This window comes from Antechinus flavipes, chromosome 3, assembly GCF_016432865.1.
Source record: "Antechinus flavipes isolate AdamAnt ecotype Samford, QLD, Australia chromosome 3, AdamAnt_v2, whole genome shotgun sequence".
Lineage (NCBI taxonomy): Eukaryota > Metazoa > Chordata > Mammalia > Dasyuromorphia > Dasyuridae > Antechinus > Antechinus flavipes.
In genome coordinates, this window is record NC_067400.1 from 254,402,322 (window position 1) to 254,426,551 (window position 24,230).

At 35.1% G+C, this 24,230-nt stretch overlaps 2 protein-coding genes across 3 annotated transcripts in view; one reads left to right on the forward strand and one right to left on the reverse strand.

Moving 5' to 3' along the window:
• The window catches only part of TMEM50B (transmembrane protein 50B), an 89,896-nt gene that overhangs the window by 42,028 nt on the left and 23,638 nt on the right, over positions 1–24,230 (forward strand). The window lies entirely within an intron of this gene.
• IFNGR2 (interferon gamma receptor 2) lies at positions 849–22,654 on the reverse strand. Of its 2 annotated transcripts, none has more exons than XM_051984944.1 (7): positions 22,327–22,651; positions 18,751–18,883; positions 13,167–13,357; positions 10,909–11,048; positions 9,205–9,364; positions 8,482–8,636; positions 849–2,184 (listed from the first exon to the last, which is right to left on the reverse strand). In XM_051984944.1, the coding sequence occupies exons 1-7, from the start codon at positions 22,424–22,426 to the stop codon at positions 2,038–2,040; spliced, it is 1,026 nt and encodes a 341-aa protein (XP_051840904.1). In that variant the 5' UTR covers positions 22,427–22,651; the 3' UTR covers positions 849–2,037. The 2 variants fall into 2 exon arrangements, with proteins under 2 accessions (XP_051840904.1, XP_051840905.1); XM_051984945.1 differs by lacking the exon at positions 849–2,184 and adding an exon at positions 5,080–7,811 and having other exon boundaries at positions 22,327–22,654.

Sequence of the window (24,230 nt, forward strand, 5' to 3'; positions counted from 1 at the left end):
TAGTACAACAGGTTAAAAAGTTTAAAATCACAAGCAAATTTTTATACTAAGCACAGTTGCAACATTGAAATAACCAATTGCCAAATTTCTTAATCATTGTTTTTAAAACTTAACAGGGCTCTTAAATTAACAAAACAGACAGACAAGTCACAAACCACAGAACACACATCACACAGACATAGGTGACACAATTACAACATTAAACAAAACATTTAAAATATTCAGACTAGAAGCTATCCAGAAACTATAAAATAGTCCTCAGAGAAATTGTTGCAGCTCGAGAGTCTTCTCTTCCAGAATCCAAACGACCCCTGTTTGGTGCATTTCTCTGCCTTCACAGAGAATGCCCAAATATAACCAGATAGTGCCAAAAGGCACTCAGAATCTGAGTAGTGCCACTGGCACATAGAACTAGATAGACACAAGTACACTTAAACACAGAGACATTAGACAAACAATTCCAGAACACAGAAGACAGATAACCAACCAGGGCACTCTGATAGAGTCCCGTGGAAGCCAGTGGGGGATACTGATGCTGTATCCTATGTAGCCACCTACTATCCCAGAATACTCACTGGAAATTGAACAGGTTCCCAGAACATTCAAAGCCAATTGAGCTAATTTTTAAGTCTCATTCTCCCAGTCCACAGAAGGAGGTTATCGAGGGCTGAAGCTGAGGAACATCTTCTTAGGGGCCACCCCCTAGAGATGGTAACCCCCTTACCATCCCCAGTTTCCTTCCAGGGAAAGGGACTGGCTGTCGAACAGAGCCAAAGTCTCTGTTCTCACTGGGGAGCCTCCAAATGAAGTACCCACTCAAGAGAAAATACAGGATAGCCAAAAAAGAGTAAATTTTAGAGCGTTTATTGCTGGCCAGTAACTGAGCTCCCCAGAACCAAACTAGGGGAGTCAGCATGGAGCAGTTTCAGGTTCACATATTTAAAGGAAAAAAACACAAAAAATGCTCTGAAGCATTTATCACACTAAAAATTCCATTCCCAGAAAGGCAGCAAGAGTTAACAAGGAGATGATATTTCTTTAAGTTTTATGCTTGTGATCAAGGTCTTTGGTGATAAAGTTTAAGGCGTCACATCTGGGGTCCATGTGTGCCCACAATTGGAAACAGAAAATACCACCTGCGTTAGTTAAGGAAAAGCTGGTAACATAGTTCTGACTTAGACAGAATTCAAATAAAGATAATATTCTCACGATCTCAGGAGTATATGACAGGTTAAGGACAGCATCCATTTCAGATTCACATCCTAGGCAATGCTGTGGAACTCATAGAAAATGTAAAATTGTCACCTAAAAATCCCAATTTCAAAGAATCAACTCACAGACTTAATAGTGGATGGATACCATACAGAAATTGCATCATGTGTAGATAAACTGAGGAATATAGCAAGAAAAAGTTGAAACTTCAAGAAATATAAAATTACTTAAAGTATAAAGAAAAACACTTCACAGGATTTTTAAATAAAAGGTCTATATTCTAGTTTAGAAAATTTGTATCTAATAATAAATATTTATTTACAAGACAAATTATCAAATACACAGTTTCATAGAGGCACCAATCAAAGAAGTTTTAGTGGTAGGAAATGCCTGAAAACTCCTGTAGTTCAATTCCATTTTAAGGATGAAGAAACTGAAGCAGAGAGAGGTGAAGAGACATGTGGTCATAATGAAATAATGGTATAAATGGAAACTGAAATCCTTCTCCTGTCTGTACTTCTTTCCATTATTATGCTGCCTCTCAATCAAGCATGTAGAATATGCTTTAAGAGATCCTGTTAGTGTGTTTTCTGGGGAATGTTTGTGAAGTATCCATCTTGTTTTTGTAGGCCAGGAAGATATTTTCTACCTGAGTGTTCACTGAAATGCCAGTAATGCATATTTAATGGTGTCCTCAGTTAACAAGAAAAATAAAACTTTTCCCAAGTATTTAAATATGGCATCTGTGATAGAAATATAAGAAACTGATCTCCTGTAAACTTTAGACAATTTATTGACTCTAGGTCATTTTTGCACTTGGCTGGTTCAAGTGTTATCGCTTAAGTTATTGCTCAAATCATCTTGATTGTCTTCTTGGCAGGAAACAATAGATAAGGAAGCACAGCAATCCTCTGCCACTGAGCTGTTATTGTCCAGAGCCTCTAAAATAGGCTCATTGGGCTCCATTAAAAACTAAAAAGGAATAGAAACAGGATCAAGTTAATACATGAGATCCAAAGAATTTGGCTATGCACTATGCCCAGATTCTGTATTTTAAACAAGATCGATCAGTGAAAGTTATAAAATGTATTCTATGACTATATTACTAAGCCCAAAGCATCATAGAAAGCACCTAAAGAAAATCTTTTAGTCCAATCTATTTTACAGACAGTAAATTTCAGAGCTAGAATTTAATTCCAAGTTAGCTGATTCCAAATCCAGAGTTTAGCATCGTGCTACATCATAGAGTCTACTGATTCAGTGGGAAACATATATCTAAACAGGTAATGTATAAAAAGGGAAATGACTAACTTCCATTTTCCAACCTATCTATGAAAAATCAACAAATGAATACTATTTGAAAGGGTTTTTTCCACTTAGAATTCTTTTAAGTATTAACTTACCAAGTGATTTATTTCATTCACACATATTTACAAAACACCTATCCCAAATTGATAAGTAATTAAATAAAATTATAATCAGAATACTTTGGCTTTTTACTATAAGCCACTCTCTCTCTCTATGGGCTGCTCTTAAGATCTCTTAGTCAACTGGTGTACTGGAGCAAACAAAACTTGACTACACAATGCATCCTATAATGCCTGGATTCTGTAATTCTATAACCCTGTTCAAAATATATATCTGGAACTGTTTGTTATTTACACTTTTGTTTGTTTTGTTTATTATTTGTTTGTTATTTACACCAGCTCTCCTCTGTGAATGTAAACAAGCCAATATTATTTATTTATTTTGGGGGGCAAGGTAAAGTGATTTGGCCAGAATCACACAACTAATAAGTAATGACTTCAGGGCCATTGCTTTACCTACTGCTCCATCTAGCTATTCCCTGATATTACTTTTTAGAGAATTTGTACATAAATACACAGCTATACATAGCTCTGCTGATAAATTAAGGCCTTTTTTCTCTAATATTAGAATCCTAGTGAAGTCTTTTCTCTGAGCCTCACAGTCCTGGCTATAACAGATGAGTATTCATACACAGACTATCAACAATAGCTGTAAACTGTTGAGTATAAATACCCAAAGAGCATACTTTAAGACCATTTCTCTTGGTGATGGAAAAAATGTATTTAGAAGATTATGGATACACCTTTTAGGTGTATTTATTTATTTAAATTTAAAGATTTAATTTATTTAAATAATTAAATATATCTTCATTTAAAGATATAATTTATGCCTTTTTGCCTTAAACCACAATGGTGAGAAGATTTCTTCCTTTTTTTCAAAGTTGTGATTATGTTCGTCAACTCAGAAGTACTTTTTTTATAGTACTCTTAGTTCTTACAGATAACAAATTTCTTCATTTTAAGCAAATGTAAGATGAATTTTCCAATCACTGTCTTAGAATTCTTGAGAACTAGAAAACTGAAGTATCTATGCATTAGAGATAAGGACATTTATTGTATAAAAGAAAAAAATCTATGAGCCATTATTGGAGGCACTAATATCTGATTCTGTCTTTCAACCCTTGACTAGGTGATCTGAAACTGAATTTATCTGTACTGCCCAGATAAGATACCAGTAAGCATTCTGACACCCAATCTGTGATCCTGCAGCTCCTCACTAGTCTGCTGAGATATCCTCTTTCTCACTAGCTGGCTTGAGAGCAGAAGCCTCTGATAGCTGGCAGAAACCTAACTTGAGACAGACACTGAAACAGAAAATGCACGATACACTTTAAAATTTATCCTGCATTGTCAACATTTCCCCCATCATTTCTTAAGTTTAGATAATCAACAAAAACACACACAAAAACCCCCACAAAAAAACAAGTCCAGATTTGTAGCATTTTCCAATTTCTCAAGTATAAATGCTTGCACTAAAAATTTAACAATTGGTTTTCATGCTGTAGGCCAAGATGGCTCCAGCATATCCTTGGGGGCATCCCATCTCATCTGTCCTCTTGAGACCCTTTCTAGCCTCAAAGGATATATTATAATAAAACTCATATGAAAGTTATATATGTATCTAAGTTATATGTATATGGTCTGGTTTTTTGTTTTTTTTTTTTCTTTCCAAGAGCTTAGCTGCAAAGTTACTCATTTAGATTAATGGATTAATATGAAAATGAGAATCTGAATAATTTCAATGTTGAGTTATTTCCTGGAATCTCCTGAAGCAACCCTGAGTCATTTGGTAAAAGGTGTTATTTAAATTGTATCATCTTGCCAAACAGTTTACTGGATGAAAACTAGATAGCAAGAAATGATATAAATTGGGAGAGATGCCTATCTAATTATATCATTGAACTCATATGTACATTTCTACTCCACTGCTCATTTTATGTCAAATCAATATAATTTCTGTTAGATGGCATTTCCTTCAGTGATATATATTATCTTTCACTGAAAAGATTTTAGTAAATAATTAATTGGTGATTACAACTTTCTGTGTTGCTATATTTGAAGTATAACAAGAATTTAACTGATTCTTAAACCTCTCACAGCTTTGATAGTAGTTTGATAGTAGTAACTAGCTTTCACATCAGTTTTTCTTTCTTTTTTTTTTTTTTTTTCCCCTGAGGCAACTGGGATTAAGTGACTTGTCCAGGGTCACACAGCTAGGAAGTGTTAAGTGTCTGAGATCAGATTTGAACTCAGGGCCGGTGCTCTATCCACTGCATCACTTAGCTGTTCCCTCCCAACAATTTTTAAATCTACAACTCAAAAGCAGTTAGATGGTACAATAGAGAGTGTAGTATACTTGGATATGTCTGCTAGCTCAGATAGCTGAGTAATCTTAGGTATTTCATTTAGTCTCACTGAGTCTCAGTTTTCTATAAAATATAAGGATCAGATTCGATAATAAGATCCCTCTCAGCTCTAAATATGTAATCTTTTAAGAACAAAAAGATAATCACCTAAGACTATTAATAATCTATAGAGTTGAAGCTTATATATATACACTCATGCCCTGATATAATGGGTCACAAAGAGGAGAAAGCTGCTTGCCCATTTACTTATTTGCTCTTTGTCACCATTTCCTAATCCTCTGTTGCCAACAATTTCTACTTTTGAGGTTATCTCTGCTGGATCACCTTCCCCAGATGTTTGTCACAATTATCTACAAGTCCCTGGGTCAGTCTTTCTTTCTCCAGTAATTCAGCATCTGGTTTTACAGTCTTTCTCTATCCCAGCCCTTGCCTTCAATAAACTGCTGGTGTCCTTTCAAACATTACCTTCACCACCTCCTCAACTGCCATGACCTGCTCCTTCATTTACTTCAGTCACACTCAGTAACTGTCATACCCTTGATCCTGATCAACTTCCACTTCTATGAGCCAAAACTCTGAAATTTCTTTAGGACTACAAACTTCCCTTCAACTCATCTTCTTCTTCACTTTTAAACTTACTCATATTCAATATGATTTCAAATCGTACCACCCCTCCATTAACCAGGCCTTGCTCTTACTACAGTTTCTTATTCTCCTGGTCTTCATTCTGCAGTTATCCAGTTCAACTACTTGTGGTCTTCTACTACTGAAGTCTTGGCCCACCTTGTCCTATTCACCATTTGTGCCTTGTCAAAACCCAATTCTAAATCATCTCCACTGTTCATCTTTGACGCTTCTACTTGAGTGCTTCATATTACTGGATCACAGAACTGCTAATGGTATATATCTTGTTTGTACATAGTTATTTGCATTAGATTATGGGCTCCTTGAGGATGTGGGAAAACGGGGACACTGATGCACTGTTGAGGGAGTTGTGAAATGATCAAACACTCTGGAGTGCAATCTGGAACTATGCCCAAAGGGCTATAAAACTGTATATCCTTTGATCCAGCAATGTCATTGTTGGGTCTGTATCCAAAGGAAACCATAAAAAAGGGAAAAGTGTAGAGGGCTGAAACTCTGAATTGATGCACTGAGGACGGACAACCGAGCACTTAAGGCTAACTACTAATTGGACAATACTCTATAAGCATATGCTTGGAAAATGGTCCTTCCCACTATCCTGTGCTGGCTCAATAATTACATACAGAGAATTGTAAGAGGGACTAGGGGGTAAAGTAAGACTAGCCAGGGTTGCTTTGGCAGTAGACGATGAAGAAGGAAGGTCACGGAGATTCTCTTTTCATCCAATTCAATCCTACCTCTAAAGACCAAGAATAAAGATCGAGGACTTTTGCTTATCCTGACTCTGGCTGATTCTAAGGTATCCAGAGTGCTAATGTGGCCATCACAGAAAAGGACCCACATGTGCAAAAATGTTTGTAGTAGTTCTTTTTGGGGTAGCAAAGAATTGGCAAATGAGAAGATACCCATCAATTGGGGAATGGCTGAACAAGTTGTGGTATATGAATGTAATATATTATTATTCTATAAAACATTTATGAACAATATGATTTACATGGAAAAGATTTTTCCATCCTGAGAGAAACAAGCAGAATCAAGAATACATGGTACACAACAATAGCAAGAACATGTGTGATGATCAACTATGAAAGACTTGGTTCTTCTCAGTGGTTTGGTGATCCAAAGAAATCCCAATAGATTTTGGACAGATATTGCCATCAGCATCCAGAGAAAGAACTAAGGAGACTGAATGGAAATCAACACATGCTATGTTCACTTTGTTTTCTCTGTTTGTTTGTTTGTTTTTAATCTTTTCCATGGTTTCTTCCTTTTTGCTCTGATTTTTCTCTCCCCACATGATTCATAAAACAATGTATATTAAAAGTAAATAAAATTAATACAATAAAGAAAAGATTGTAGGCTTCCTAAAGCAGGGATTATTTTTGTCTTTCTTTGGATCCCCAGCAGTTAGCATGGTACCTGGCTCTTAGTAGGCACTTATTAATTGCTAGCTTACTAACTGGCTAATTGTTCTAAGGTAATGTGGAAGACACAAAAAAGGACAAAACATATTCCCTACCATCTAAGAGCTTAAAAGTTAAGTAATAACTTAATAATAATAATAATAATAATAAACTTAAAGTAAGACTTTGAGCCTTATTGTTACTCTGAGAAAAAGAGCAACTGAGGATGAATCTCATGGGAAACATACCATTTAAGCAATTATGAAATTTAAACATGCTAAAGAAATCTCAAGTTATATAATTACATTCAACAATAAAAGTGACTATGTGGCTCAGTGGATACAGCATTAAGTTTGTACTCAGGAAGACTAGTTTCATGTACTTAGTAATTGTGAGATTCTGGGCACTGTCATTTAACCCATCTTTGCCCCATTATCTTCAACTGTAAAAGTGGGATAACAGCATCTCCCTTGAGATATTATTAATAGCAAGCTCTACGTAAATGCTAGTTATCATCATCATCATTATCATCATAATTAAGTATAAATACATGAATAATTTAGTAACATTTCTTGAAGATCCTTAACAAAACTTGATAGAATAATTTAATTTGATATAGCCATACTAACTATGCCTATAAAGGAATAAGATAGGGTCCATAACTGGGGAAAAATCTAACTTTTTTATGAGTGGATTTCATATATACAAGTGATGTTTATATTCCTTTCAGATGCAAAATAATAAAGCCCACTGACCTTAAATCTTGTAGGAGGAAGTTATCTGCCTGCTTTTCTGCCTACAAGTATTTTTTCCCTAATCTGAAATAGTGTAAGACAGAAATGGAAAGAATTTAGGTCCGAAGAAAGAGGGTAAGGAAGATAGAGAAAGGATTATTATGGTTAGGATGTCTTCTAAGTAATCTATATCTTTCAAAGGAAAATACTTTTCCTGAGTATTCCATGGGATGTCTGTCTGATAAATTTACTGATTGAGGTTTTAGATTCTTTCGGGTTTTTTATATTCTGTTTTAGTCTTCTGTAGTTTTGTTTAATGCAGAATAGCAATATTAAAATTTTTACAAATATCAAAGGCCTTTTCATTCCATGTACCCCCCTCCCCCTCCTCCAGGGCTTGTCTTATGAGCCATTTCTCCATATTCACTACTAATCTTTATAATATAATTAGGCATTTACTAATTTAGGCATTAATAATACAATTAATCATAAAAATAAAATAAATTAATAATAAAAATAAAAATAAAATTACCTAGCTCTAGGTCATTTCAGGTTTAAAATGGAATGGCATTACATTAAAAATCACTATCTAATTTTCTCTTTCTATCTTCCATCTTCTCTTCCTCAAACCTCTGATCTAATTTTTTTCCTTTTCTGGCTTATGTCATCATTTCAGATTGATCCTGTGGATAGAAAAGCTGTAGACAGTTAAATAGCTTCTCTTTCTGTCACTGTTTTGAATTTATGTACATACCTCTTTTATTTGGGGTGGGATTCCTGGAGGAGAATGAAAGTACGATTTTATCAGGCTTTGGGATTTCTGTGCCAGAACATAACAACCCAGGACCAGGAAAATCAATACAGATATTCCCAAAATTGTTACCATGACTTGTTGAAACTTAGCTGAAGCTGTAAAAATCAAAGAGAATTTAAAAAAATATGTCACTGAGAGCATGAGCTAAATATCTGTGAAGCTTTGTATTCAAACATTAGCTTAAAACCTATCTAGAATTCATTTTGTTTGTTTGTTTTTTGGTAGGCAATTGGGGTTAGATGACTTGCCCAGGATCACACAGCTAGTAAATGTTAAATACCTGAAGGCAGATTTGAACTCAGATCCTAAAAACTCCAAGGCTGGTGCTCTATCTACCATGCCATCTAGCTACCCCCAATATTCACTTTCAAATAAAACAAATAGACATAATCTTCTAACACTTATCAAAAAGTAATAACCTGTTTCTATAATTTGTGAATTTGTAGTGTGTAGCTACAATTCAAATCCTAGCACATTTTTCATTTCTTCAGTATAATGTTCTGCTCTTACTGTTTTGCTTCCCTCAAAATGAAAAGAAATATCTCTTATCTTCATCATTCTCAACACTTGGAATTCATGCTTAAAAATTTTTCTAGTCTTTTAAGTTTTATGAGGCGCTGAAAGAATACAAAGAACACATATGCATTCATAAATTGTACATACCCTGAGATGAGATTTCGAAGCAAGATGTGTTACTTAATTGCCCAAAGAGAGGGTCATTCAGATGGGAGGGATTCAGTTTTGCTTGTACTTGTAAACAATATTCATTTGGGACTTTTAAGTTATTCAGCTCAATGGACTGGCTTGGGAAAGGACCCTTGATCTATCAGAAAAACATCACAAACAAATTATTAGGATTTCTCATGCTTTTGCTCATATTAGAGGGAAGATCTATATTATTTTTCATTCTTTGGAATATTTTCTCAACTTCAAAATTCATGTACCAAAGAAAGAGAAAAAATGGTAGTTTTTGTTTAAAAAAATACAGAAGAAAGGAAAAGGAAGTGTAGATGCAGTCACAGATAAGCAGAAAAGTTTTATTATCATGTTAAAAACAAAGTAACAAGTTTATTTTCATAATACTCTGTTCTGAAAATATGTATTGTATCTAGGATATACTGCAACATATTTAACATATATAGGACTGCTTGCCATCTGGCGGGGGGGGGGGGTGGAGGGAGGGAGGGGAAAAAATGAAACATAAGCGATTGCAAGGGATAATGTTGTATAAAAATTATCCTGGCATGGATTCTGTCAATACAAAGTTATTATTAAATAAAATAAAATTAAAAAAAAATAATACTCTGTTTTGTAATAGTAAATTGTTTATTTTTGTTGATGTCTTAAGTTCAGAATAAAAAGCACTATAATTTTTTTGGGGAAATTACTTCAATGTATTAATCAAAATTTGGATGTTCCAATTGATAAAGTGTTATGAATTAATATAGAAGTATTTTCACACTTCTCTGAAAACTGGCAAATCTGAACACAAATATATCTAAAATCAAGAGATAGTCATGATTTTAGGATACATTTTTATGGATATCTTTTGTTTTTACATCACCTAAATTTCCTCCTTTCCCAGAGGTATTTTTAAGAGAGATTTTGTTTTTTCTCTCATTTTCAAGGTTTGAGGGGTGGAAAGGTAGAAAGGAAGTGGAGAAGGAGAGAGGCAGATTTTTGTTAACTAAAAACTAAAATATCATTGAAAATAATGATTTTGAAGGTGAATAAAAATGACGGGATACATCTCTTCTTTCCTTTCAATGTACGCATTCTGTCATCACTTAGCCCCCATTGTTTCCCTTTGGATTTTTTGATAGTAACTTGATTTAATGCTTTTTATTATATATTCACAGGAGTATATGTGAGAGAATCAGGCTTCTTTGCAATCTTTCATATAGTCATAACTAAAAGTTGATAAGCAATGTAATTTCCATGCCAATACACAGTTGTGAAGATTTGATTTGCTAATATCAGTTATTCAAGTGGATCTCATTATATGGGCTAGAAAAATCAAAGAGCTGTGTATTCCTTAAAAAAGTTTCTACTAGACTTCCCACTAATTCTGACAGAAGTATCCCTTGATGCTTAAACTATAAGGATTTTTTTTTTAATGTTAGAATATAACAGCCATTAAGACTATCTCTAATCTCAAAAAGCAAAATAGTAAGAGGGCAACTTTAACTGATATTGATAATGAAGTAAAAATCATTTTGCCTTATTCATCATGAACTACAAGACTGATGACAACAAAATGTTACCTGTTGAAAATAAGAATAAGAACATGTTTTATTTTGCTTCTTCGTAAAATATGAAATGAAAAAGAAAAAAAAAAACCAAGCAAATAAGAAAAAATGCTCTTGCCTTTTTTTCTCCTTCTTTCTCCCAATAATGGACAATATAATCAAATTTGTCAGGTTCTACTTTGAAAGGAGGCTTAAAGTTGATGATAAGAGAGCCATCATGTGAGGTCACAACCACATCTAATGGAGGTCCTATTGTTGCTGAAAGTGAAAGAATAAATCAAATTTTAAAATTAACAAAAGAAAATATGATTTTTAAGCCTTTAAACATATCTGTTTCTACATTTGGTATAATGTAACAAGGAAAAATTCAAATTTAAATGCTAGAGAATATAATAATGGTTAGCATTTGTGTATCACATAATAGTTACAATGACTTTTAAAAAAATATTATTTTAACTTCATAGCAACCATTCATATCTTGCCTTTACTTAATTTTTTTTTTTTTTTTTTTTTTTTTGGTGAGGCAACAGAGATTAAGTGAATTGCCTAGAGTCACACAGTTAGGAAGTATTAAATGTCTGAGGCCAGACTGGACTCAGGTCCTCCTGACTTTTGGGTTGGTGCTCTAATCACTGCACTACCTAGCTCCCCTTTGTCCTTTGTTTTCAAAAAAGACCAAGAACATCATAGATGATGTCTTGACTTGCACGTGAATTGGATTTAAGTAAGACAGAGTTGCACAAAGTTGTCTGTCTCACTTTTTCTTCAAGACTCATCAATGTCCAGTGGCAGGGCAAAAGCCAAGGTGACTGGCAATGGCCTGGAATGCAGTGGATGACCTTGGTGTTTTTAATGCTCTAAGTGCTGTGTACCACTTGTTTTAGCCACCTCCATGGCTGTTGGAACAAATTGTTTTTATCCACCCATTCTACAAGGGAAAGTCTTTACATGCTTGGGACAGATAACCCCTCCAATTCACTGACAGGTTTGAGGCCTGATTCAACCTGTCAGCCAAGACACTGCCCAGGTATAGCCAATGTGCATGCTACAGCTTCCTGGAGCCATAGGTGAGAGTTGAGTGAATCAGGTAGACAAAATATAAGGAAAGGATCAAAGAGAGGTTTCCTCAATACAATCAAGAAGCCTGAAACTTCCAAAAAAGAGTAGGAACAGGAAACATGTCCCCTATCCAGAGTAGGATTAGTCAGCTTTTTACAGGTCCTCAGCGAAACCTATCTTTCTGAACTATCACAATGACAAAAACAGGATTCAAATCCAGTACTTTAACTGGAAATCTAACTTTCTTTCTGCTACATCATAGCTGCCTGGCCATTACTTAACATCTGTAGACCTCAGTTTCCTCATTTTAAAATGTATTTTGTAATTCATGACAAATTGAATGAAGAAGCAGATATTAAGAACTTACTATGTGTCAAGTACTATGAACTGGCATCTATTTGCTTATCTCAGAGAAAGATTGTGGAGAAAGTCCATTGTAAACTACAAAAGACTACAGAAATGTGAGTTAAAGGCTGGCCAAGGCTGAGGAGCCTTGCCAAAAAAATAATGGGTTTTGTACACAGCTATTATTATTCAGAGTTTGAACCTGTAACTTTAACTGTGACATCATTTGCCTCCAAACCTAACTGAACTGACAAGAAATACCTCTATGAATATAAAGTCTTTTCAAAATCAGAATCTGCCCTCACTGGCCAAATTCCCATTAGTTTAGTTTATTGCTGTCACCGAAAAAGAAAAATACTTTAATATACTTTCACATAGACACCTGGGTATTAGCAGATTGATTGCCAATGTACAGAGTGGTCATAAAGTAAACTGACACATTCCAGCTTCTTGCATTGGAGATGGATTGTGAACATGGATTATAGTCAAAATAAAGGCTTAGGTGAATAAAATTTAGTAGTATAAATGGATTAGAAAGGTTTAGGTAGAGGCAGAGTGGTTTTGAGACTACTAATCTCTCCTGTTAGATACTAAACAGTTCTAATTAGTTGTTAAATCCACTGGGATTAACATCAGTTCCATCTGATTGATAAACCTCTATATTCCTAGATGAGTTGGTCCTTATATACCAGACTTAGTTTGCAGCTCAAACAACTGTCTACTGTTTTTCCAATAGAGTACTGAAACTGTCAGGTTTATTCTCAGTGGTCTAAAATTCGAAAATGACTGTGAACAGGTAATAGTATTTTTAATTGGCATAGGTTTTGAGTTGGATATTTACTCTCTCACAAAAGTAGAAATAGAAAATAGAATATAAAAGCAGAAAAACAGAAAGAAAACATGGAAGCTGGAGAAATAATTTTTCACTTCTAATAGTTAAAATAAAGAGGAAAAAAGATAAAAAGTTCTTACCATTTCGGAAATGCTGAAACCAAGGAGCCAATGCCCAATCAGAAACTAACTCTCCTAGTTGAGCTTTAACACGTAAAGAAATATTGAAATAATGTGGAAAACATGAAGAATCATATGCTGTGAAGTTACATATTGATTCTGCAATTCTGGTACAATTAACACATGTCATACTGCTCCAACTGTTCTTGAGGCTATGGGGAAAAAAGCATTTTCAAATCAGTGCTTTCTTCCTATATTACTATATAAATAAAATGCTTTCTTCTTTTTAAAATCTTTTTTTATTTGTATCTTTTATTTTATTCTACTTCCTCTTTCTTTTCTCACTTCCCTGTCTAGTGAGTTATCTCTTCTAACGAGGAGAAAAAATGTTTAGCAAAATGAGCCAACACAAGCATATGCAACATTATGTACTCACATGTCCTATACTGGACATTGTCATAGCCATGTTTATTGTTTTTCCAATTTGCTTACTTCACTCTGAATCAATTCATGTCTCCCCATGTTTCAAATCCTTTAATTCCATGTTTCATATATTATCTAAAGAATTAGTACTTTATTGGGGAAAATATGTAAAGTGTTCAAGCTCCAATACTAGGGAAAAGTATGTTTATGTAGCTTGTATATGTGTATATGTAAATATATATGCATATGTATATATGTGTATTTACACTTATATTTAATAGCACATTCTATAATCTTCTTAGGAGCACGGTGTATAACATACTGGGCCTGGAATCAGGAAGATCTGAGTTTAAATTCTGCCTTGGAGATTTAATTAACCATTGTCTACTTTAGTTTCTTCAATTATAAAATGGGGATAATAAAAACACTACTCTCCCTAGGTGGTTGTGAGGATCAAATGTGATGATATTTGTAAGAAACACTTAGTATGCTGCCTGAAATAATAATGCTTATTTTATTCCCTTGTCTTTCCATCTACCTTATGCACAGTGAACACAATTGAATGCAAACATAGATCATACCAAACACAAAATAACTTCTCAAAGGTGAAACCTTTGGGCTGCTAGCTTTCCTCCCTTTCACTGTCTATCACAGTTAAGTGTATAGCATACATTCACAGCAAAGACAAGTAAATTTATATCTAGAAATACCTGGTAATAAGTTAGCCTCAATGAAATCAAGAGAAGAAGAGTCTTTGATTATGGTGTCAAAGGTAGGTAATTTTGGTCATGTATTATTACTTCTAGTAGAAAAAGTAAAGCCAGAGAACTTTGTGATATTTGGAGGGAAGAGAATGTCAGGGGGAATAAAAGGGTAATAATAAAACTGGCACTTTAGGCAAGTACTTCACCAAAGAGCACATTTCTGAATTGGCCACAAGTCATGTTTCTTAAATAATTAAAGTTCCTGATACTCAATTCAGACTAAATGCAATCACATCAAAACTGATAGTCAGATACACTGACAAAAATGTATACACCTCGCACTTCAGGGAAAGTAACAATAAAACACTCTCACTCCTAACCTACACAACAAGAATAAAAGAACTGGGAACTGTGGTCACTGACAGTAACTTTCTGACAGTAGGTTAGAGGGCTCTCAAACCACAGAGAAAAACAATGAGTGCTTCGTAATCAGAAAGCCTCCAACACAAGAACTGACAACCTCAGACCTGTGACTGAACACATGAGAAAAGATGTCTGCCTCAAACACTACTACATTGTAGGGAGTTCAAAACAAATCATCTCTGCTTGCTTAGAAAAAAGAGTTTTAAGTAAGAATGCTGAAAAATGATGTTTAAAAATTTGACTATCTCAAAATTCCAATTTAGGAATCAAGTCTAGAAATATGAATAAATGAAAGAAAATATCAAATATACTGAAAAAGTAATATGGGTTAAAAAAAAAAAAGCCAATGGATAAACCCTAATAAAAACCAGTAACTCCACAATAGTTATAAATTGAACCTTGGAAGAAAAAAAAAATCACCATCATAAGGGATTCAAGAATAGCTAGAAGAAATGAAATTAGAGATTTTTTTTAAAATGCCATGTTCACTTCTTTTTTCTGTGTTTTTCCCTTTTGATCTGACACATATTGCTGCTAACATTTAAATTCAGGTTTTCTTAACTCCAAGTCTATCACTCTCTCTACTATGTAGCTTTTTAATGTTTAACATCTATGAAAATATTATAAAAATCACTGGTACCTTGTTGTTGGGCAATTGATTTTTCCATGGAATTATTCGTATATCCCCCACCCCTTTTTTTTCCTCCATTAATTTCACAGAAATTCAACTGTTTTTAGTTACTTCTTGATATAAAAAGCTGTTTTAAAAGAATTTTCTTTTTAAAATTATAAACATAATAATTAGTAACAAAAGCTTTTATTATCAATACCAAACATTTATACAGCATTTCAACACTTGAAAGGACTTACAAATATTATCTCATTTGAGCTTTACAACAACCATGGGAAATGGATGTTATTATTATCCCCATCTTAAAGATAAGGAAATTGAGGCTGAGAACAATTAAGTGATTTACCCAAAGATACATTTGAACTTGGATATTCTGGCTCCAGGCTCAGTGCCCTAACTATTGTGCCATCTAATTCCTGGGTGGTAATGCAACTTTTTTTTTTTTAACATTTAAGAAAATATCTTACAAGAAAATGGACCTCCAAAAGGTATGAACAGACACTTTTCAAATGAAGAAATTAAAACCATTTCTAGTCATATGCAAAGATGCCCCAAATTACTATTGATCAGAGAAATGCAAATTAAGACAACTCTGAGGTACCATTACACATCTCTCAAATTGGTTAAGATGATAGGAAAAGACAATGACGAATGTTAGAGGGGATGTGGGAAAACTGGGACACTAATACATTTTTGGTAGAGTTGTAAACTGATCCAACCATTCTGGAGAGCAATTTGGAATTATGCCCAAAGGGCTATCAAACTGTGCAAACCCTTTGATCCAGTGGTGTTTTTACTGGGCTTGTATCCTAAAGAGATCATAAAAAAATGAAAGGGACCCACATGTCAAAAATGTTTGTGGTGGCTCTCTTTGTAGTAGCTAAAAACTAGAAACTGAGTGAATACCCATCAGTTGGAGAATGACTGAATAAGTTATGATATATGAATGTTATGGAATATTATTGTTCGGTAAGAAATGACTAGCAGGATGATTTCAGAGAGGCTTAAAGAGACCTACATGAACTGATGCTGAGTGAAGTCAGTAGAACCAAGAGAACATTGTACACAGCAACAAGATTATATGATGATCAATTCTGATGGAAATGGCTCTTTCCTAAAATGAAATGATTCAGGCCAGTTCCAATAGTATTGTGAAGAAGAGAGCCATCTGCACCCAGAGAGAGGACTGTGGGGACTGAGGTCACAACATAGCATTTTCACTCTTTTTGTTGTTGTTTACTTGCAGTTTGTTTTTTCATTTTTTCTTTTTGATCTGATTTTTCTTGTGCAGCATGATATTTGTGGAAATATGTATATGTTTAACCTATATTAAGTTACTTGCCATCTAGAGGAGAGGGTAAGGGAGGGAAAAATTTTAGAGCACAATATTTTTTAAGGATGAATGTTGAAAATTATTTATGTATATACTTTTGAAAATAAAAAGCTTTAATTAAAAAAAAAACAACCTTGATTTAACACTCAAACATTATTGGGAGTTGTTCAGACTATGCCATTAATGTAAAAATAAAGTTTTCAGAAAAGAAAAAAAAAGAAAGTGGACTTCCTTTTCTTTGTTGAAATAGAAAGTTATAGGAACAGAATCTTGCTTATGCTATCAGACTCTAGTGATACACTGGTTAGGATTACATAAGTGAAGAGCTTTATAAACCTTAAAAATGATATATATATATATATATATATATATATATATAATGTTATTATTAACATTATATATCACTAAAATATTTTTACAAGAACTATTATAGATGGAGAATGATGGCTAGCTGGGGTAAAGAAGTTTTGAGTTTCTCTTTCCTAAGCTCCATATAAGTTCACTCCATACAAGTTCAAATCTGGCCGCAAACATTTACTAGCAGTGTGCTCAGTTTCCTCATCTGTAAAATGGGGATAATAATAGCATCAACCTCCCAGAATTGTTGTGAGGAGCAAACAGAATAATATTTGTAAAGCAATTAGCATGGGGCCTGGCACATGGTAGGCTTTGAAGAAATGCTTTTCCCTTTCCTTTCTCTTTCCTCTCTGACAATGCATTGAAATTTGTAATCTTTTTCTTACTATTGATCTGCTGATGAAATGAACTGAATATTGAATTTTTTCTCAAGTCTGTATCTGTTCATTGAAGAGCAAATAAAAAAAATACTTATACAGTAATAAAAGAGGAAAGTAAGCTTTTGGTAAAAAAAATTTGGGAGTTATTTAAACTCTCTTAAACATGGAGCTGTTGGAGGAAAAGTTTGAAATTTCATTCTTTAGAGAATTAAAATATCTATCTGTATATGTGCATAAATATAGATAAAACATAATGTATATAAACATACACACATATACATACACCCATATAACTAATAGATATTCATATGTCAGTCAGTCAACTAACATTTATTATATACCTACACTGTTCCAGGCATAGTACTAAGTGATATGGATACAAAGAAACACAGAAGATTGTTTCTGCTCACAAAGGACTCATAATCCAATGGGAAATAACAACTTATAAACAGATATGTACATATAGGACAAATTGGATATAATCTCAGAGGGAATGAACCAGCATTAAGAGGAATTGGGAACAAAAGTGGAGCTTTAGCTGAGACTTGAAGTTTTGAAATCAGGGAAGCCAAGAGGTGAAGATGAACAAGGGAAAAGTTCCAATCACTAAGTAAGATAAATAATCTGCCCAGTATGGATCTTTCTTAGTAGAGGCAGCATGATCTCATATTAATAGTGTTAAGTTTTAGAACTGTCCTCCAACATACTATTGAAACCAATAAAAAGTACTTTCAGAAAATTTTGTAATTTTGTAATTTGTAATTTTTCTTTTAAAAAAATTTTAATAATGGCTTTTAATTTTTAAACTACATACAAAGTTAGTTTTCAACATTCACGTTTGCAAAACCCTGTGTTTCAAGTTTTTTTTTCTGCTTCCTTTCCTCCACTCCCTCCCCTAGACAGCAAGCAATCCAATATATGTTAAACTTCTGCAATTCTTCTATACATATTTCTACATTTATATAGATAGTATTTTTGTTCAGTCATTTTTCAATTTCATGTTTGTCTTTTTGCGACACCATTTGGGGTTTTTCTTAGCAAAGATATTAGAGTGGCTTGCAATGGAAAATCTTCTTTTTCCAGCTCATTTTACAAAAAGGAAACTAAACAGGATTAAATTACTTCCCCAGGATCATAAATTTGACCCCATACACTTGCATACTTACATTATTTGTGTATTTAGAAACAGTAAGTATCCAAGGGTCAAATTACTTGGCCCTGTATCCTTGTACACTTAAAAATAGTGTCTGAGAAAAAATTTGAACTCAGGAAAAAGAATAGTCCTGATTCCAAACTCACTGCTCTATTCACTGTGCCACCTAGTTGTACCACAGATGTTAGATAATGTACTTACAATTTATACTCCACGCTGTATAGGACTGGGCCTGTTAAATTGCTTATGGGGACAGGATCCCATCTCAGAACTTGCTCTAAATTATAAAGGTGAATTCTCAAGTTTTGTGGAGCTGGTAGCCTGGCAAGTGGTTCTTTAAAAGAAAAGAAGATTATCAGGTTATTAAAATTTTTGTACTTCATACACAGCAACAAACATCATGATCTGTTTTATATCTCTTTTTAATGAGCAGTCTTTGGCAATCAATCAAATGATTAACAAACACTACTGAAATGTGAGACTAGAAAATCAAAACAAAGTTTCTAAGATATAATCCAAAAGACAATGTATGTTTTGAGAAGATGTTCAAGTTGAAATGATATATAGGTTCTCCTACTTGAAATTCCATATGAGATATGGTCATGTGAGGGGTACAACTTTGAAAGCAGATTTTTCCTACAAAAAGCTAAATGTCCAACCAACTGACAGATTTACATTCTATATAAAGAAAATTTTCCTATAAATAAATCAAGTAAGCAAGAAGTTATTGTTCACTACATGCCAAACACTAAGATATAAAATTCATTTACAGATAAAGGCAAAAACAAAAGTCCTTAGTCCCTGACCTCAAGGAACTTCCATTCTAAGGTGGGGAGTAAGAATTGTTCAAAAGTGAAACAGGCCTTGAAGATACCTAGTTAGTTCCCATTCACTAAGGGTATCTAAGAAGAGCCTAGATGAGCAGTCTGGGAAATAAAAAGATTTCATGATGAAGAAGGTATTCATGCTGTGTTGGGATATCCTGTATATGTTAACATGCTGGCCTAAATAAGGTGATATGTCATGTAAGTAGAATTTCTTAGTATAATAGGTTTGGAACAGTTTCCCTTTCTTTGCCTTTGTTTTCCTCTGGCATCAAATAGCCCTTCCAATTCAATCAGACAATCTATAAACATTTGTTAAGCACCAACTAAAAGGTGAGACTGTTCTTTTTTTTTTTTTTTTAAAGTATTTATTTATTTACATTTTTTTAAATTAAAGCTTTTTTCTATACAAAACATATGCATGGGTAATTTTTCAACAATGACTCTTGCAAAAACTTCTATCTGTTTCAACTTTTCCCCTCCTTCCTCCCCACCCCCTTGCCTAGATGGCAGGTAGTCCCATAGATGTTAAATATGTTAAAGTATATTAAACAAGCATTTATTAAGCATCTATTATGTACACTAAGTATATATATAATATACATATATATTTTTTAATAACTTTTTATTGACAGAACCCATGCCAGGGTAATTTTTTACAGCATTATCCCTTGCACTCACTTCTGTTCCGATTTTTCCCTTCTCTCCCTCCACCCCCTCCAACCAAGCAGTCCTTTACATGTTGAATAGATTACAGTATATCCTAGATACAATATATGTGTGCAGAGCCGAACAGTTCTCTTGTTGCACAGGGAGAATTGGATTCAGAAGGTATAAATAACCCAGAAAGAAAAACAAAAATGCAAGCAGTTTATATTCATTTCCCAGTGTTCTTTCTTTGGGTGTAGCTGCTTCTTGATCAATTGATCTATTGAAACTGAATTAGCTCTCTTTATCGAAGAGATCCACTTCCATCAGAATACATCCTTAAACAGTATAGTTGTTGAGCTATATAATGATCAGGGTGAGACTGTTCTAAATAAGCATAGGAGAATACAAAAAGAAGAAAAAGACTGACTGCCTCTGCTCTCTCAAGGAACTTACAAGCTAGTGGGAGAGACAATATGGAAATAAATATATTACAGGATAAATAGGAAATAATTAAAAGAAAGAAAGCACTAGAATTAACAGGGGTTAGGGAAGGCTTCCTGTAGAAGGCAGGATTTCAGTTACATCTGAAAGGAAGCCAGGAGGTAGAAATGAGGAGGGAGAGCATTCCAGGACTGGAGGAAAGCCAGAGAAAATGCCCAGAACCAAGAAATGGAGGGTCACCTAGTATTCACTTCTGATGATTGGATAGAGAGCAAACTGAGTATGCAGGGATAGTATTCCTAGGTAGGAAGCCCTGGGCAGTGTACTTAGAAAAGCATAAGTTTCAAAGCTGTCCAAAACAGCAATTGTGTGGTACAGAAGCCCTGCAAAGGGGAGGGTCTCATTTCTAGCATATATATATATATATATATATTCCAGCTGACAATGACTAAAATAAACAGCTTTCTAACCAGTTGAGAGGGGCAGAGTCCAGCAGCAGTTTACTCTTGCTCAGACATTTTTGGGGAGCACTGAAAGCCCCCATTTTTGAGCTTTTTCTCCTTTTTTGCTGAGGCATTTGGGGTTAAGTAACTTGCCCAAGGTCACACAGCTAGGAAGTGTTAAGTGTCTGAGGTAAGATTTGAACTTAGGTCCTCCTGACTTCAGAGCTGGTACTCTATCCACTACACCAACTAGCTGCCCCTCTTTGCATATATTTTGAAAATAAAAAGCTAATTTTTAAAAAAAAGAGTTCAGAAGTTAATGTTCATTAATATTGGAACCGATATATATTGGTGGAGAGTATAATTGAGAAAAATTAGCATTTTCTGATGTAATGTGATATTAAAGGGGGCATTACACACACAATTAATTTCTAGCAGAACCAGTAGTTGTTTAAATGTTACATTAATTTCTATTTTACAAAAAACAAACACACACTGGAAAAGCCAGAGGTTTATTTATTTTTATTTTTATTTTTTGGCTGAAGCAATTGGGGTTAAGTGACTTGCCCCAGTCACACAGCTAGGAAGTATCAAGTGTTTGAGGTCAAATTTGAACTCAGATTCTCCTTACTTCAGGGCTGGGGCTCTATTCACTTCCCCACCTGGCTGCCCCAGTTAATTTTTTTACATGAAATTTTGTTTTGTTTTTCCTAACATTTACCTTTTGACAGCTGGCACAAAGTAGTTGATAAAAAGCAGGACTTGAAGTTAAGATGCAGGTTTAAATCTTGCCTCATATACATTCTAGCTGTATGATCCTAGTCAAATCATTTAATTTTTTTGAATCTCATTTTCCTCAACTGTAATATGAAGGTCTTGGACTAGAAGACTTTTAAGGTTCTTTCTGCTCTAAAATTATAATCTTCTATGTCTCTGTGATTCTAAATCCCACAGCAAAACTGGGATTACAAAATCAGATCTTCCTCCTATCACAGTAGGGTTCTTTCCACTCATAAAAGAATATAACCCAGGGGGTGGGGAGAATTGAACTTTTGAAATGCACCTCTTCAGCAAAAGATCTGGAAATAGATATTGGATTAAAAAAAAAAGTGTCAGACTCTGCTTCCTTTCTTCCTTTGGCCAATGAGGAACCGTCCCATTAAAGCTACCTCAAGTAATTCCCTAGACCTTCCAACATCTAAACCAGAAGAAAAAAGGCGATGGGGAAAGGGAGGTGATTTTCAGGAGCTAAAGCTGTCAAAGCTTAGTGACCAAGCCGAACATCAACCAATAAACTTCTATTTAGTGACAGTGGCTCCTCTTTCTCTTTCCCCCTTCCCCCATTCCTTTCCTTTCCTTGCCCATCTCCTCTCCAAGCCAGCCTTCTTCCGGTGGAAGACTAGCTTGCGCTTCCTTACCTGTAGGGGAAAGTGACAAACTCAGGCAGCCCCAGCAGCAGAGGATGAGGACCAGCCGGAGGCCGTCTGTCAGGCCTGCCCAGCAGGCCCGAGGCTGCATGGCCCCCGAAGATGGCTCGGCTCGGCGGGGGCCTGGCCTCTAGCTCAGAGTACCTCGGGCTTCCCGAGCTCTCTTCCGAGAGCTGCTCTCGCCGCTGCGTACTTGGCCATTGTCTCTCTGCAAGGTGCCAGATACCCAGGCCCCCAAACTCTACCTAGAAAAAGGGGCGAAGCCACCGGAGCGGGGGAATGGAGAAGTCAGTGCTTCAGTCACCGCCTTCTCCGCGTCCCTCCTGATCTGACGCTTCCCGGACGGGCTCCGCCTCTTGGGGATTCCCTGGCTAGATTGGAAGCCCGCAGCTGCGCTCTACCTGGGCGTGCCAAGCCTGACTGGGTCAAAGTCTAGTCTAAGTTTAGAGGTGCCCTCTTCCCTCTCCCCTCCCGGAGATGAGCCTGGGAGCAAAAGAGAATCCAGGGGAGGAGGGGAAAAGAAGTGAAATTAAAGGGCCATGTTCCTTTTTTCTCTATGAAATTTTCCCCTACAGCTCCGGGGTACGCCGAGGCTACTGTAACTGAACTCCAGCCCTAACCCCAAGCGTGGCTAATTATGAAATTAAAATTTCATCTGAAACTTTTCCTCATTTTTTTTTAGTTGAGAGTAAGCCGCCCTTGAGGCCATCTAGAATTAGAGATATATAGGAAGGACTTTGAGCTCATGAGATTATAAATTTTTTGACCTTACAACTTTCAGTATGTAGGGCATGTCATACGACTAGTCGCTAATAAAGCTAGCATTTAGTTTTCCGTATGCCAGGTGCATTTTAAAGATCAAGTCCTTTGATCCTCATCACAACCTCGGGTGATAAGTGCTGTGCTATTATTACTCCCGTTTTACAGTTGAGAAAGTTGAGATTAGGGGATTTGCCCAGGGTCACATTGAGGCAGTGTCTAACAGAGGTCAGAGTTGAACTATAGCTTCACTATATATAGTGGCCAAGCCGAACATCAACCAATAAACTTCTATTAAGTGACAGTGGCTCCTCTTTCTCTTCCCACTATGGACAAGATCCAGTGCCCTTTCCATTGAGCCACCTAGCTGCCAACATAAATGTATGTTCAGTTGAATTGAAAGAGTTGAATATTCTTTTTACCAAAAAGAAGGCAACCTACACATCTGACATTTTCTAGGACTATATGTATGTGTTTGTGTATTATATGTATATTATATAGAGAGAGTATGTTTAAACATGTATATATTTGTCCTCAAAGTCTCAGTGCAATTTGTTTCATGCTATTAAAGCACTAAGTCTTTTCAGGGGTCCTCAAACTTTTTAAATAGGGGGCCAGTTCACTGTCCCTCAGACTGTTGGAAGGCCGGACTATAGTAAAAACAAAAACTTTGTTTTGTAGACCTTTAAATAAAGAAACTTCATAGCCCTGGGTGAGGGGGATAAACGTCCTCAGCTGCTTCATCTTGCCCGAGGCCCATAGTTTGAGGACCCCTGTGAGGCTATATTATGCATTTGAGCCCAATACAACCCTATGAAGTAGGCAATATAGTTATTGTCCCTATTTTACAACTGAAGAAACCAAGGCTCAGAACCATTGTGTAAATTACAAACAGTTAATTAGGTGTCAGAGGCAGAATTCAAACTCAAATCATTCTGATCCCAATTTTGGAACTAGGAAATGCTTTGAAAGTAAAAAGATGTATAACTTCTTTTGTGGTTCTGAAAATATATTTGGAATTAAAAAAAAACAAACAGGAGTTCAATTATATTTGTATATCCTTCAAGGGTCTCTCATAGCATCTTATATAGTGTTGTAAAATGAATAAATAGATCAAAGAAATGGCTTTCAAATTA